Source organism: Rhagoletis zephyria, unplaced genomic scaffold (assembly GCF_001687245.7).
Source record: "Rhagoletis zephyria isolate East Lansing unplaced genomic scaffold, Rhagoletis_zephyria_1.1 Rzeph_scaffold_02624, whole genome shotgun sequence".
Classification (NCBI taxonomy): domain Eukaryota; kingdom Metazoa; phylum Arthropoda; class Insecta; order Diptera; family Tephritidae; genus Rhagoletis; species Rhagoletis zephyria.
Window position 1 is genome coordinate 38,239 of NW_016159708.1, and position 14,042 is coordinate 52,280.

The 14,042-nt window shown below is 37.5% G+C and overlaps 2 protein-coding genes across 2 annotated transcripts; one reads left to right on the top strand and one right to left on the bottom strand.

Moving 5' to 3' along the window:
• Positions 1 to 2,525: 2,525 nt before the first annotated feature.
• Hs3st-B (Heparan sulfate 3-O sulfotransferase-B) lies at positions 2,526 to 7,811 on the bottom strand. Its single transcript, XM_017621882.1, has 3 exons — positions 7,409 to 7,811; positions 6,689 to 7,278; positions 2,526 to 3,810 (listed from the first exon to the last, which is right to left on the bottom strand). The coding sequence occupies exons 1-3, from the start codon at positions 7,544 to 7,546 to the stop codon at positions 3,303 to 3,305; spliced, it is 1,236 nt and encodes a 411-aa protein (XP_017477371.1). The 5' UTR covers positions 7,547 to 7,811; the 3' UTR covers positions 2,526 to 3,302.
• A 4,350-nt stretch (positions 7,812 to 12,161) lies between these two features.
• LOC108367296 (uncharacterized) lies at positions 12,162 to 13,672 on the top strand. The gene is made up of 3 exons (XM_017621881.1): positions 12,162 to 12,248; positions 12,310 to 12,555; positions 12,642 to 13,672. Exons 1-3 carry the CDS (start codon positions 12,224 to 12,226, stop codon positions 13,670 to 13,672), a joined length of 1,302 nt encoding a protein of 433 aa, XP_017477370.1. The 5' UTR covers positions 12,162 to 12,223.
• Positions 13,673 to 14,042: the final 370 nt, after the last annotated feature.

A 14,042-nucleotide genomic window follows, 5' to 3' on the forward strand; every position in this document is an offset into this window, starting at 1 on the left:
TTGTTGATTTCGTATGGCTTTGTTAATACAAATGTTTCTATTCGTACTGTTTGTGCATATGTATGTATACAGGCTATCTATATCGGTAGTATATATTTTTTTAAATGCAGAGAGCAAAAAGGAACTATGATGCATGATGAATAGTGTGCAAGAATAAAGCTACATTGTTTTATACTATATTTTTTCATATCTTTTTTTCTACAATTGTTTGCGAAAAGTTCATTAATACATACTACATATTTATATTCAGTGGCTGTAAGTTGGTTGTGCATTAAGTAGAGGAATAATACTTTTAATTCAATTGGGTGATTCACAAGCTATCGTAACCTGCCATATTGTCATAGTGTCATACCATGACGCTATAATAAAAGCTCGTTTCTACGACTCCTTAGCGCAAGGTTGTATTTTGGTGCTTACGGGGCACGATAGAAAGAGGAAGAACGGAAGCCCGTGAATGCTTTTGGATTGACTATCATTGACGATGATTTCATGGGATTGGGATAGAGTAACCCTTCTTTCAAAGTTTGTGTACATTGAATTCATGTTCATCTAGCTCTAAATCGAGCGAAACTTTAAACTTTAGGCTTAAATTCAGTATTTGCAATATTATTGTCATTGTCGTCAAAGGAATTCTGATTGTCTTCAAAGGTTTGGTGAGCGGACTAGATAAATCAATGATAATAACATTTTCATGACTCTGAAACAGAAATGATACAAACATAATCTTTGTTCTTATATCGAACGTTTTAAATTATTTTGTCGGATTGAAACTATACCACAAAAATTGTCTTAAAAAGTGTGCGACTTTTGTGTGTGTGTGTGTTTTTTTTTTTAAATGTATGCTTGCACTAGTTTTCACCAGTTGATCTACAATTGAACTTAAAAGTAATATGTACCTCAGGGGTCCTTATCACGAATTTAAGGAAAAAATCCTAAAGGGCTAACATTTTGAAATTTATCACTTTATGGCAATATGACTGTTATGACACTTCGTGAATTCCCTATACTATATCTACATTTGTATGTACCCGAGGGTGGTCCGAAATATGTAAATTCTGAATCTTAATGCTCTCACCTCCTAGGATGGTTCTATATCGAAAAAATATACCCCTGTTTTTTATTTTGAAATCAAAAAATATTTCGAGGTCGCTCAAAGCGCTCAAAGTTTTCTATGTACTTTATATGGGGAAACAACAACTTCTCTCTTCAGGAGACTTCCAATAGCAATCAATACCCAATTTTTTATTTAACCATTTTTTAATACCAAAGATTTTTTGATCTGCATTTTCTGGCATTTCTAGGGGTCTTGCCTGACCTATAAAATATAGTTACTATGAAACAATTGCTAAATAAATAATTGGGTATTATTATTGGGAGTCTTCTGAAGAGAAACAGAGTGTTCCGATCGAAAAATATTGATTTTCAAGAATTCTCTACATACATGAAAAATTTTTAGCGCTTTGAGCGACCTCCAAATATTTTTTGATTTCAAAATAAAAAACAGGGGTATATTTTTTCGGTATAGAACAATCCTAGGGGGTGAGAGCATAAAAATTACGATTTTACTTTTTGCATTTTTTTTAACCACCCTAATGTAGATAGATATTTCTCGAGGCTTGATAAAAATCACATGTAAAAGATTATATAATTGATATTTATGGGTTGTTTTTAAATAACGGCAGTCAGATTCTTGTATCTGAAAAAAGTATAAAGTTCTTAAAATACAACCACAGTTCAGCCATACACCTCGTCTCACTTGAATGACGGAATTATTTTTTAAGAAGCGAATTTGTATCAGAACTTATAGAGCTGGATTAGCTTTTATTTTTTAAGGAATAAAAGGTTTAAAAGAAAATTTGTGAAATTTTGTCTGGTAAAACTCCAAAAAACATCTCAAAAAGTTGACAAAAGAGCTAGCAATAAGATCATAGAGGATTCTGTATCCACATAAAGTTCAAAAGACTCAGGATGCGCTCTTGAATTATCATATAAGTAAGCCTTCAGAATCGACAGTGCAAAGTAAACACTTAAAATATATTCCTGTAAAGTAAGACAATCCAACGTCGTTTCCAATGATGTTTCATGGAGTTGAATTTACCTCTAAACAAGACTTCCTTACATACATAAATCAATTACCCCAACATTTGCTACTAAGAAAATTCTAGACAAAACTTGCGGTTTATTCACTTGCAAGATAATTGAATTCCTGCGTGGAGCTCTGCTGTGGAAACGCTTGCTGTTCAAAGTTCTTTGAACAATTTTTGGATAGAGAATATGTTTTGTTTCATATCAGCCTATTTAAAAATAAAGGAAGCAGGCAGAGCCTCTGGTATCGACCGACGTCTACGTGCGCTATTTTCAAGACGATTTTTTTTTTTAAATTGAATTTAGCAAAGTTCAGTTACTTCTTGGTAAGAAATACTTTCTGCTCAGTTCTATGGTATACCCATCAACCAATTTCTAGTGAACCAAAAAACAAGCAAATGAGATTAAATCAGGCATCTCCGATGCCTACAAGTGCGGCTGTAAATAAGCTCGGGTTTTAAAGAAAAAAGGAGCTATTTAAGTGAAGCGGGGTGTACATATTTCGAATGAAATGTAATGTTAGATCGATTTGAATGCAGACGTGTTGGTCAACATACATACATGCATACTTGCAATACGATACAGATAAAAGTTTCATGCTAATTTCTAAATATTCGGGATTTGTCTATTGATTTCTTCTACTTATTTTGCATTACTTTATCACCGCCCCAATAACATGTTGCAGATATTTGTACAGTTAATGAACCTAAATAACAGTAATAACTCCTTATACACAACAGTTGTGCGCGTTATGTAGTATTTAATATATGTATTTACGCATGTGTGTATGTATGTATTTATCTTCGAGTATATGGAAATTACTGATGTTTCAGCGCGTATCAAACACTTAAGTATTAAGTAACTTATCTATTTATATGCCTTTATGCATTTATGTTTGTATATCGTAATTGTAAACTAGGATATTGCAAAGTTCGTTTATAAAGTTTCGAAGCAAAAAAAATTGTGCGTTTTCCAGGCGCACGCTAAATCTAGCGCTTTACCACTTCTGTAACCATGCATTTACATACATACATATACATATGTAACAACTTCAGCTGTTACAGTACATAAATATGCAATACATATATCGTAGATTTCCGATTATCGTAAATTTGATTTTTTGTTAAGCTTTTAAAGCTTCAACAAAACTTCTTATTTCCTTAAATAGTTACTTATGCTCATACATCCATCCATACATATTTGTGTACTTACTACCCTTAGGGCCATGCAAAATTTATGCCAGTCATTTGATAAAATTTATTGTTGAACGGTCGATAAAACTCACGTAAACGTTCAATGGCAGCTTCTTCGATATGTGGATGATTGCGTCCTTTCGTTTTGCCCAAACAATGTGGCGTTGAACGCGCTTCCGATTTGAATAGACATGGAAAACCTTTGGTGGCATTAAAGTAAAAATGTTTCTCAGTCACTACACGTTTGAGACCTAAAAAATCTTGTACACGTCCAATCTCGTACGCCGGATCCATGATAAGACGTTCGCCGCTGATGAATAGAAGTTGTGAGAGGGGAAAATATTTCAACCATTTTTCCAGATAACGAGAATAAACTCCAATTTTAACCGGTCCCCAGGCGGTGTCAACCACAGCAAATGAGCCATTGACGAAGGCTAAGTCTTCAAAACGTTTCATATCCGATTTCTTGCTGGCCGCTTGCGTGTAGTCGGATATGGCTCGTGTAACAGGATCACGCACCACAATGAGCAGTCTGAAGTGAGGAAAATCAATATAAAGTAATTATAATTTAAAGTGATTGAATGCAGATGGAACACAAGTATGGCAATTTGAATAACCGGACAATGAGGACGGAGCCTGTCTAACATCTTTACATTAAGACACTTGAAATTATGTAGATTTGGGTCTATGTTATAGATGGCCACTCCAACACAGTCTCGTTTTATCGTGGTAATGATGTGTTACGTTCAGTCATGGTTTCCGCTCTGCATAGGAGAATTTTACTCATTCGTTTGAACCCCACAAAGACTACGTTTCGTTGGTGGCCTGAACGATATTTTGTTAGAACTCGACAGAGGGGATGATGCAGCTGAAATATTGGTGACAATATCAGGTTTTATACCCTCAGCGATTAGTGAAATGTTAGAGGGAGCTGTGTTCAGGTTTCACTCGTGAGCATTTAAAACTGGTCTTAGTGCCAATCCGAGTAAAACGGACTGACGCTGTTCACGAAGAAAACGAATAGAACGCTATTCAGACTCCCTTCCTTAAAATCAACGCATCTCACATTGTTTTCGACGTGAAATACCTGATCGTTTCATTAGACACCAAACTCAGGTGGAAGACAAATATCGATAGACGCGTACCAGAAGCATTTAAAGTCTATTAAACCCGCAAAGGGATCTTCAGAAGAAACTGGATACTAAAGCCAAAGGTTGGCCTGTGTATGGATGTGTGTTGCTATTGCAAGGCTAATATTAACTTACGGTGCGTTAGTATGGTGGTCAGCACTGGAAACGGATGTGTTTGATTTGATTCTGCTTCAACTTCTCATAGAACTCCCCTAACCAAAATTGCAGCGAGCGCTGCAATTAGGCTCAACAAATCAAGGAAAAAATGGATTGCCGTGTGGGTGCGGCGATATTCTCTGAAATGCTGGACGTCTGTCTCTCTTTCCGACTAACTCAGTTTGCCAGCATCTCCACGTGTCTGAGTCCCCAGCTTTTGGAATGTACACGGCTACGAATTGACTAAGGCTGGAGCATCTCTTAATAAATCCGCAGCCCAGACAATAAACTCTCCACTCAGGGTAATCAAAGAGAACTTGCCATTCGCACGAATGGCTAGATCACGATGGAACAACCTCCAAACCTACAAAACTGCTAGAAATATGTATGTATGGGCACACAATGACAATCAAGACCGGAAGTGCTTTACAACAGTTCAAGAATAGATATCACGGGCCACTCGTCCCTTGCTGAATATGTAGCTAAAATGCCCTGCTGTACTTCGGCGCAGTAGTTGTAATCTCGAAAAAAGTAGTGCGACAAACGAAGTTCCTAAATACTGCATTACTAAGAGTGGTTTGAAAATTCCAACGAATCCTGAAACCAGATAGTATCAAAGGAGAGAAAACATATCAAAATAGTGCTTACATCGCTAATTAGCTTCTGGGCCAATACTCAGGCAACGCTACTACAAAGCAACCCAATGTTCTGAGTCAGGAATTTGGGGCAAGTCTTTTACTGAGACAGAATCATGGTTTTCGGAAGCCAGTACTGGAACTCCTCGAATCGAAAACGAATGAGCATATTGTAGCCAGTCAACCACAACTTTTATAAGATACATAAGACATTCTTTTTAGAACACTGCATATAAAAAGCTTTATGTGCTTTACTACGATATAGAAATAGTACGACGGATTGAAATACAGCGGCTACGTTGGCTTGGCCATACGAATGGACAGAGACGCTGCAGCTGAAAGTATTCACGAAAAACAGGAAGGCTTTCTCTGCGTTGGAAAGGCCAGGAGGAGAAGGACTTGGCTTCGCTTGGCATTTCCAATTGGCGTCAGTTGGCATAGAAGAGGTACCTTAGGTTACTTACGAAGTTTAGTACTTTGAAGGTTGTTATGTTCTAGATTTTGGATGAAGGCAATAGTCGTTCTCCAAGCTGTACTTATACGTGGGCAATCGCAAAGTATATGCTCTGCCATTTACTCTACCAGCCGAGTACAGAGTCAGCAGTTAATCCCACCAGAAAGTCTTACTTTACCTTAGCTTGCATTTTCATGTCAGGTATCCTGTTATAGTTCTTAAACTCTCTACCCCACCTTCTTATCAGTTCTGCCGTGTACCCTTTGGATAGATCACAGAAAGGCTGGCGGACCTCATGACAAGGAATCTACCACATGATAACCTTTATCGGGTTCCTAGCGTATTCAGTACACTTTGGCAACTATCTACTAGCCTTCACACGATTTATTGTGGCGAAAATTTTCGCCTGTAATATAGTTGAGAATGAATCTCTACTTTTCACGCTGCTTAGATTCGGAACTCTTAGAGCACTCCAGTAAGCCTCAGTTTAAATGAGTATGACTTGTTGGACATGAGTGCTTGGATCTTAGTGTGGTGAAGCTTTCCCAGAGTGAACCGATCAAATTGATTCTTAAGAAAAATAAGCTCAATAAGTAAGTTATTTGTTTCTCTAGTAAAGGAGTTCGGTAATAGAAAAAGTCTTAGATTTTTAAACTAAGATCTTCGTTAGTTGAAGTTTTACAGAAACAGGTCCAAAATCCACTAGGCTGACAACCATATGTGTAGGTGCGAAGAATTCTACTTCCAGGGAAATTTTTGACATATCACAACATGAAATTAATGTATGTATGTAAATATGTAGTCCAGCTTTTGATGAAGTGTACATAATTGATTTGGAATGCAACGGCGGGGGCAATGTAGTCTAGTGGAAGGTGCGACTGAAGGACGGCGAGGGTGTTGCTTTTCTTTTGTTTAACAAAGTAAACTTTTTGAATGCCGTCCGAATACTTTTGTATAGCAAGTCGACCCAATGTACTCGTCCTCTAGAAAACCATAAATATTTTACTTTTGCCCTCCTTTTTCTCGTCTACTCACTTTGTTGCAGCGTTCATTTGATGCACTCGCTGCGGTACTTCTTTCGTCACAAAATAGCTTGGTGTCTTCTCCATTGTTATTTGACCCTCAATGGTGTACGGCATATGGTGACGATACCAACGCAATCCACGCTGATAATGGCGGTCAAAGAAGTGCACCTCACAGCCGGCGGCGCGCACATCCGGATGTAGGCGTATGAATTCGAGTAGCGCGCGAGTGCCGCTCTTCTTAACGCCAATGATGAGCGTGTCGGGTAGATGACGCGACGGATGTAGGCCTTGTTGGCGTAGGAAACGATATTTGGGCGAACCATCAGCAGCCTCCCGCGGTGCAGTGCCGGCTATGTTGTTGGCGCTGTTGTTGCTACTACTGCTGCTGCTTGCGCCACTTAGTGGCACAATACGCCGCACAGCGGAAGAGCTGCGATTTATTAAGTTTAACGCTTCCGGCGTGTGCTTCGTTGACAAGCTGGCATTAGCGCTTGCGGTGGCGCTGCCCATCTCGTTGGGCGCGTGAAGTTTAGCAGCGCTTGCAGCAATCGAGGCGTCAGCTAAAGCATCTGCAGAAAATAATAGGCTGCGTAGCGGATTCTGTGACAAAAAAAGTGGTGTAGAAAAATTTGTTTCTTAGTAAGTTTGAGCACAAAAAGTGTATATCTACTTAAGTGTATGCGAATGTAGTTTTTTTTTTAGAAAATGGAGTTATTATAAAAGTGCACACCTTTTGAAATGTACGACTGATGCTCGTCAATAGGCACGAATTAAATGTATATGATACATATATTAAGGATATGCAAATGAGCAACGTTATCGCCAAGCTGCGATTACTGAGATTGTTGTACCAGTTCATTACAAACATTCTGGCCTCCTTTGACTTGCTCCATCAATTCACATTAGAAGCACAATTTCGTTTTTCTTTTTTGCCAATTTGACTATATTAAATGCTTTTCGAATATGTGTAGGTATTCTTATTACAAAAAAAAACTTCACTTTTGCAGCTACATTTTTTCAATCTCACTATTTTTCTGCACTCAACTAGCTTGTTGCAAAGGTAATTGCACAACTGCACTGATTTGCTGAAGAGGAAAATTTCCAAAATATCCTGCAACGATTTCCCATCGCAAAGGGTTGGTTTGCTTACATACAAGTAATATTACCCCGTTAGTAAGCGATTGAGTGTTTGTGCCAATCAGGCCGATTGATATGTATGTTTGTGTAAACATACTCGTACATACATACAAACATATATGAAATCAAGCAAAGCATTTATCGTATATGTATATGTATCAAGTATATATATGTATGTGTGCTATTGCGGGCGCGATAGATGTCAAATATCCGCCATGAAAATAGCGAGCAATGTTGTTTCTTCGTACTTCACCTCACACAGTTCTCTTATTGAATACTATCAGCGACCACATCTAGCGTCAAAGCTGCCACAATTTGCCTTACAACCCCACCAAACGCTTGAGGCGAATGACAGCCCAAAACACAAAACGCAACAGAATTTGAAAAGGAAGCAGAAGCCGCAACAAAACCAACTCAAAAGCAAGAGCCAAAAAGCATAACTGACTGTAGTACATATAAAGTTGATGAAGCTGACTGTTTGGTCGGCCCCAAAAAAATATGTATCTACACAAAATGAAAGACGAAGTCCTTAATGCTACAAACTGTTTGACATATACTACATATGTATATACATATGTATATGTAAGTATGGTTTATTCCTAGTTGCATATAACCGAACAGTGCGGTTGACGATTGCTTCGATTCTTCGTACAATCAGTCAGTCACTTGCACTCGTCGTTATACCAAGTATTCAGAAGTGTTCTCTTCCTGAGCGCCAATGGCGGCTATAGCGGTTTGTTATGGTAAATAAACAAGTGCGCCGGATATTGAAGGGTGAAAAACGACAAGCAGCCCTCTTGTGCCCGGCAAATTCATTCATGAAAATCACCGCGATATTAGCCGAGTTATTTGTACTTGCGCAGTTGGTATCCCGCTCAAATCAAAAGCGTAAGGTAGGTAGTAAGTAGTGTTGATGCTGGCTCAGTGGGTGAACGGTGCGTATGAGTTGCGTGCGATGTTGAGTGTCGGTTCACAGATAGAGAGATGATTTGCTCATTACATACAGTGACTCAAATAAGTGTTCACATGCTGAATTTTTTTCTAATATTTACAATATTTTTATACCCGAGCGCGCTTGTGCTCAAAGGTATATTAAATTTGTTCACAAAGCGGTTGTTTGTAACAGCCAAAACGAATCGAGATAGTTATAGGAAAATGTATACATACATATGTACATGCTCAGAATGAATAGAGAAGTCGATTAAGCCATGTCTGGCTGTGTGTCCGTCTGTCCGCGACACGATAACTAGAGCAAAAATTGAGATATCTCAATGGTAGGAAGGTTGCCCCTTATCCAAGGTAGATTGGTCTTGAAAATGGGTGAAATCGGACTGTAACCACGCCCACTTCCCATAGAGCAGTATTTACGAAAAATGCAGGAACTACGTTATTTCAGTAAATATTGGATCCAAATTGTTGAAAATGAGTATGTGGAATAGAATTGTGGTAAAGGATATTATTATGAAATTTTTGGAAAATGAGCTTGACCCCGCGCACTTATGATGAAATGGTGTATCTCAGTAGCCGCTTCACCAATACTCACCAAACTCGGTACGAGTCTTTGCAGGGGTGGGGCTAGGAAATCTGTTGAAAATATTTATCTAATTGGTTTTTTTGTTAATGCCGTTCGTGCGTCAGTATAAACCGAGATGCTTGTCGTTATTCGTTCGTTTCCAGTAAGTGCGGGCTCGAATGCTGTCAGAGGCGATATGTAATTTTTGTTATTTTGCATATTATGCCGAAAAAATCGGCATGCAAAAATTTGTTTAATGTAATGAAAAGTTTAGTTGATATTACCAAATCATTGTTAAAAATATCAACCATGACATTGTTAATATTAAACACAAATCTCTTTGATTCCTCTTCAAATTTGAGTTTGGTTATTACAAATTTTTGATTGATTTTTTTCTCAGTGTACCTGAAACCAGCGTTGGCGCTTTGCTTAAATTTAAGTAAAAATTATTAATTTTTTCCTGCCTTTTAAAATGTGAAATTTTTCTTCGTTTTGTTTAATTTTTTGATTATTTAAAATAGTCAAAAAGGATAATTTTCCTCAAAAATTAATAGCCGGAAGATTTACCATTTCATTAAATTTTTGAATTTTATTTAAAGAAGACTTTCATCCAGATGCTGTATAAGGTTCCAGGAAATATTGCTCTACGTAACTCTCGTTCCGCGGTCGTCGCATTTTCAATCCTCCAAGTGTACTTCTGCCATGAAATCGCTTCTAATAAAGCCATTTACCATTCGGAGGCGGCCTGGAACTTTAGGTTCCTTCATGTGCGTGACAAGATCAACACGCACATAATCATATTGCTTACTATTTTTTTCTATAACTAGTTTCCAAAGCTTGGGAAGAAACAGTAAGTCCAAGAATTTTCGTTTTATTACGACCCGTTAAATAAGCGGATTAATTTTAACGGGATTTTTAAATTTTTTTTTACGATTTTGTTAAAGTTTATTTTTCGGGCGCGGACTTTTAAAAGAAACCCCTATAAGATCTCGGACAATAGCCAGCCTTGTCAACTCACTAACCATGCAGCTTGCTGCTAGTTACTGTGACCTTGATCTCACTTAACGGAGTCTCTCTCTTTGATAGCGGCAATCTCTGTTTAAAACAAACCGCAGAAATTTTGAAACTTAAATTTGAAGTGGACGGAGAATTCAGCCTCGCGTCAACTGTACCATTGCGATGTTTACAGGGAAATTGTGGCAATTTTTCTGAAAGCTCTTTTTGTCTTTCGAAAGACCAATTCAAAAAATCTGCTAACGTGGAGGTCCTGTTTTTGGCAAAAACATTTCTAAAAATTAAATTAAGTAAAAAAATATATTTTTTTTCTTTTAAAAATATTAGAACTAAAATTTAATAAAAAAAAATATTCAAACAAGAAAGAGTAAATAAATTAAGTTTGTAAAACTTAAATGAATTTAAAAACAAAAACACATTTTTCTTTTTAAACCAATAACGTCTAAAAGTAAAAACCTTATTTTTTTAACAATAACATCTAAAAAATAAAAATAAAATAACATTAAATAATTTAAAAATGTTTAATTAAAACAATAAACTTTAAAAATTAAAAGAAAATTAAATTAAAAAAGGACAAAAATTACATAACAAAATAAAAATAAAATAAATTTCTAAAAATTAAAAAACACATACTTTTCTTTGTAAAACAATAAAATCTAAAAAATAAAAGAATAGAAAAAAAATTATCTAAATAAAAGAAAAAATTCCACTGCCTAATGATTCTCTCGATTGCGACCTGTCTTTCAATTGTCTTACAAAATACCAGGGGCCTTCTTCATAAAGTGGCAGGGATAATTTTGTAACGACAGGCATTTTTCGTATTGTCATTGACAATTCTACAGTTTGGTGGTTGTTTTGCTTCATAAAAACAATTGTCACCACCGCTTCAATTCCATGAGAAACTCCATTGAAAAAGTGACAAATTATCATTGTCAGGTTTTAAAATTGTCGTTGACAAAATTGTCGCCAGTCATAAGAAATTTTTATGTAATTCATATGTAATATTCAAATTATTGAAAACTGATGAAATGTGCGCAATTACCATATAAACAAATCCTGTGAAAACATTCCGACGGAGCTATTTAGTTAGTCGTGACAATTTTGTCAGAGTGACAATTGTCAGCACCATTGTCGACAATATTCCAGTATTGTCACTGTTGCTTTCTGAAAAAAATCACAGTCACCTACAAGCGTATATGAAACAGAAAAAATGTAGTCAACAATTCTGGCTCTGAAATTTTATAGAAAAATCGACAATTGTCACCCCTGTCGCGTTTATGAAATAGGCCTAAGAATTGCTCTGTTATTCGCTTAAAGTAAACATTTTGCCAAAAATATCAGAAGTAGTTTTAGATTCAGCAAGGTATCCATTTCAGAAAGTATAAAAGAAGAAAATAAATTTTCACTAGTGCAAGTGCTTGTTTTGTGCAAAATAAAACTCTCACATACATATGTAATAATAATAATAGATTGGCGCTTCCACAGCGATTTTATTTTTATGAGAAGCTGTTTTTCGTGGCAGAAATACACTCGGAGGTTTGCCATTGCCTGCCGAGGGGCGACTGCTATAAGAAAAACATTTTTGTTTGTTTTTTATTTTTTGAAGTTGGGTTGAACCGGGTTTGAACCCAGGGCCAACGGAGTGGTAGCGCGCACTGCTAACCACTACACCACGGCGGCCGCCACTCTCTCCCATAAGCTCACCAATGACATCATCTCTACAGTGAAAGATAACGTGCGCTACATGCCATTCTTTTATCTCAAAGCGTAGCTACATAAATGATTACTGTATGATCAATGCAAGAATTTGGTAATAGTAAAGTGAATCAATCAATTTGGAACCTTTCGTAAGAGCAGTTGTGAAAACTGGCATACGCAGAAATGCATTACACTCCAGATATTTTGGGTAGGTATTAAAAAATAGTAGCTGATTTCTATCGAATCTTACTAAGTAGTTTTTCGATCAGTCTACCTGTGTCTATTTGGCAGTGGCTGCTTCTTTGGCTATTACTGCAAATACGCCTACGTTTACGACAATCTATGGACGCATTGGTATGCAATGGTTGGTGTGATTGTAGCTGTGGCCTTGGCTGGCGCCCTAACATTAAGGAAATATATGCAGCGACAGTATAGTTATGATCACTTCTACGTCATCTTCTACGGATTGATATGCTTCGTTATCAGCGCTTGCTTCATGTTAACAAATAACTTAGGTATGTACATAGTAAGTACATATGTACATATTTATGTATTGAAGAGCAAGCGGTTGCACATATATACTTTGAATATTCTCATACAGATATCTGCTTCTATTTCGGCTTCATCGGCGTTGGTAGCACGCTCATTCCCTGCTATAGTTACATCAGCATACGCAGCTCGTCGCGCGGAACTCGACCAGCGCGCATAGCTTTGGGCAACACCTTCTATTTCAGCGGCGTCTCGGTGGGTTTCAGCATATTCAATGAATTCGAGGCAAACTACTGCGGATGGATCTACTTGTGCATTACATTGTTTATGCTCTCTGGCGTGGTGGTCAATGAAGTGCTCCAATATTTTGGCGTATACAATTACAAAGTGTCCTATGATCTTGCATTCAACTTGCTAAATGAGGAAAAATTAGTATTTCTGTCGAATAAGTCGATCTGTGCGCTATTTGTGGGCCGGGATGACTTTTATGTGACACGAAATCGCCAATGGCTGGTTGTGGGTATAGCAGCGGTGCTGGTGTTGGAGCGTGCGCTCATCTACTCTTCGTCATACCTGCAGCTAGCTTGGAGCTCAACCTTTGCCTACTGGGTAACCCAGCACCTGTATGGTCCATTTCTGCTATACGCGTTCGGCTGTGCTATAGGTTGTGTCTTGATGGCACGTTACCAGCCAAAATTAGTTTATTTAATGTTCGGCGTAATTAAGATCACTGCACTCTCCGCGATATTGGGTGTTTATGTGGATACTTCGACAGAACATTGTTTCTACTTTTTGTGTTTCTATTACACTTGTATTGGCGTGTATTCCAGCGTAGGCCTACAGCTTGTACTCGAATGTACGCCATTGCTTTATACGGAACTGGCTTTGGCTGTTGGCTACTCCATTGAGTTGCTTGTACTGGAGGTGCTAAAGTATGAAACGAAGACCGATGATGTATGGCATGAGCTACTCGGTATGGGTATTTTCATTATACTATTGACTGCAGTGAGTATAGTTCTGGTGCTAATATTCATGCCACGCTCTTGCGGTCTCATCGACATGCGGAATAAGCTGATGGGTATAAAGAAGAAAAAGCCAGTGTCGCCGCCGCATATCGGACCAATTAGCTTCAATATTTACTGATTTATCGAAGATTTTGTATTTCTCGAAATTACCGTTATATGGGATGTGGGTGTAGTTATTGTCCGATTTTAGAAATTTTCGGCCATTTGGTATGCTGTACCAGGACCAACAATTGTGCCAAGTTTGGAAGAAATTGGTGCAGCGGTTACCAAGATATACACATGTAACCATAAGTGGGCGTGGCTACGCCCATTTTCCAAAAATTTATAATTTTCATGTTTTCCGTCTGAAACTCATTGTAAGTATCAATTTTGAGTGAATTATCTTCAGTAGTTACTAAAATATCGCAGTTTTCGTATTTCTTAAAATTACCGTTATATGGGAGGTAGGCGTGGTCCGATTTCGCCCATTTTCAATACCATCCGTCCTA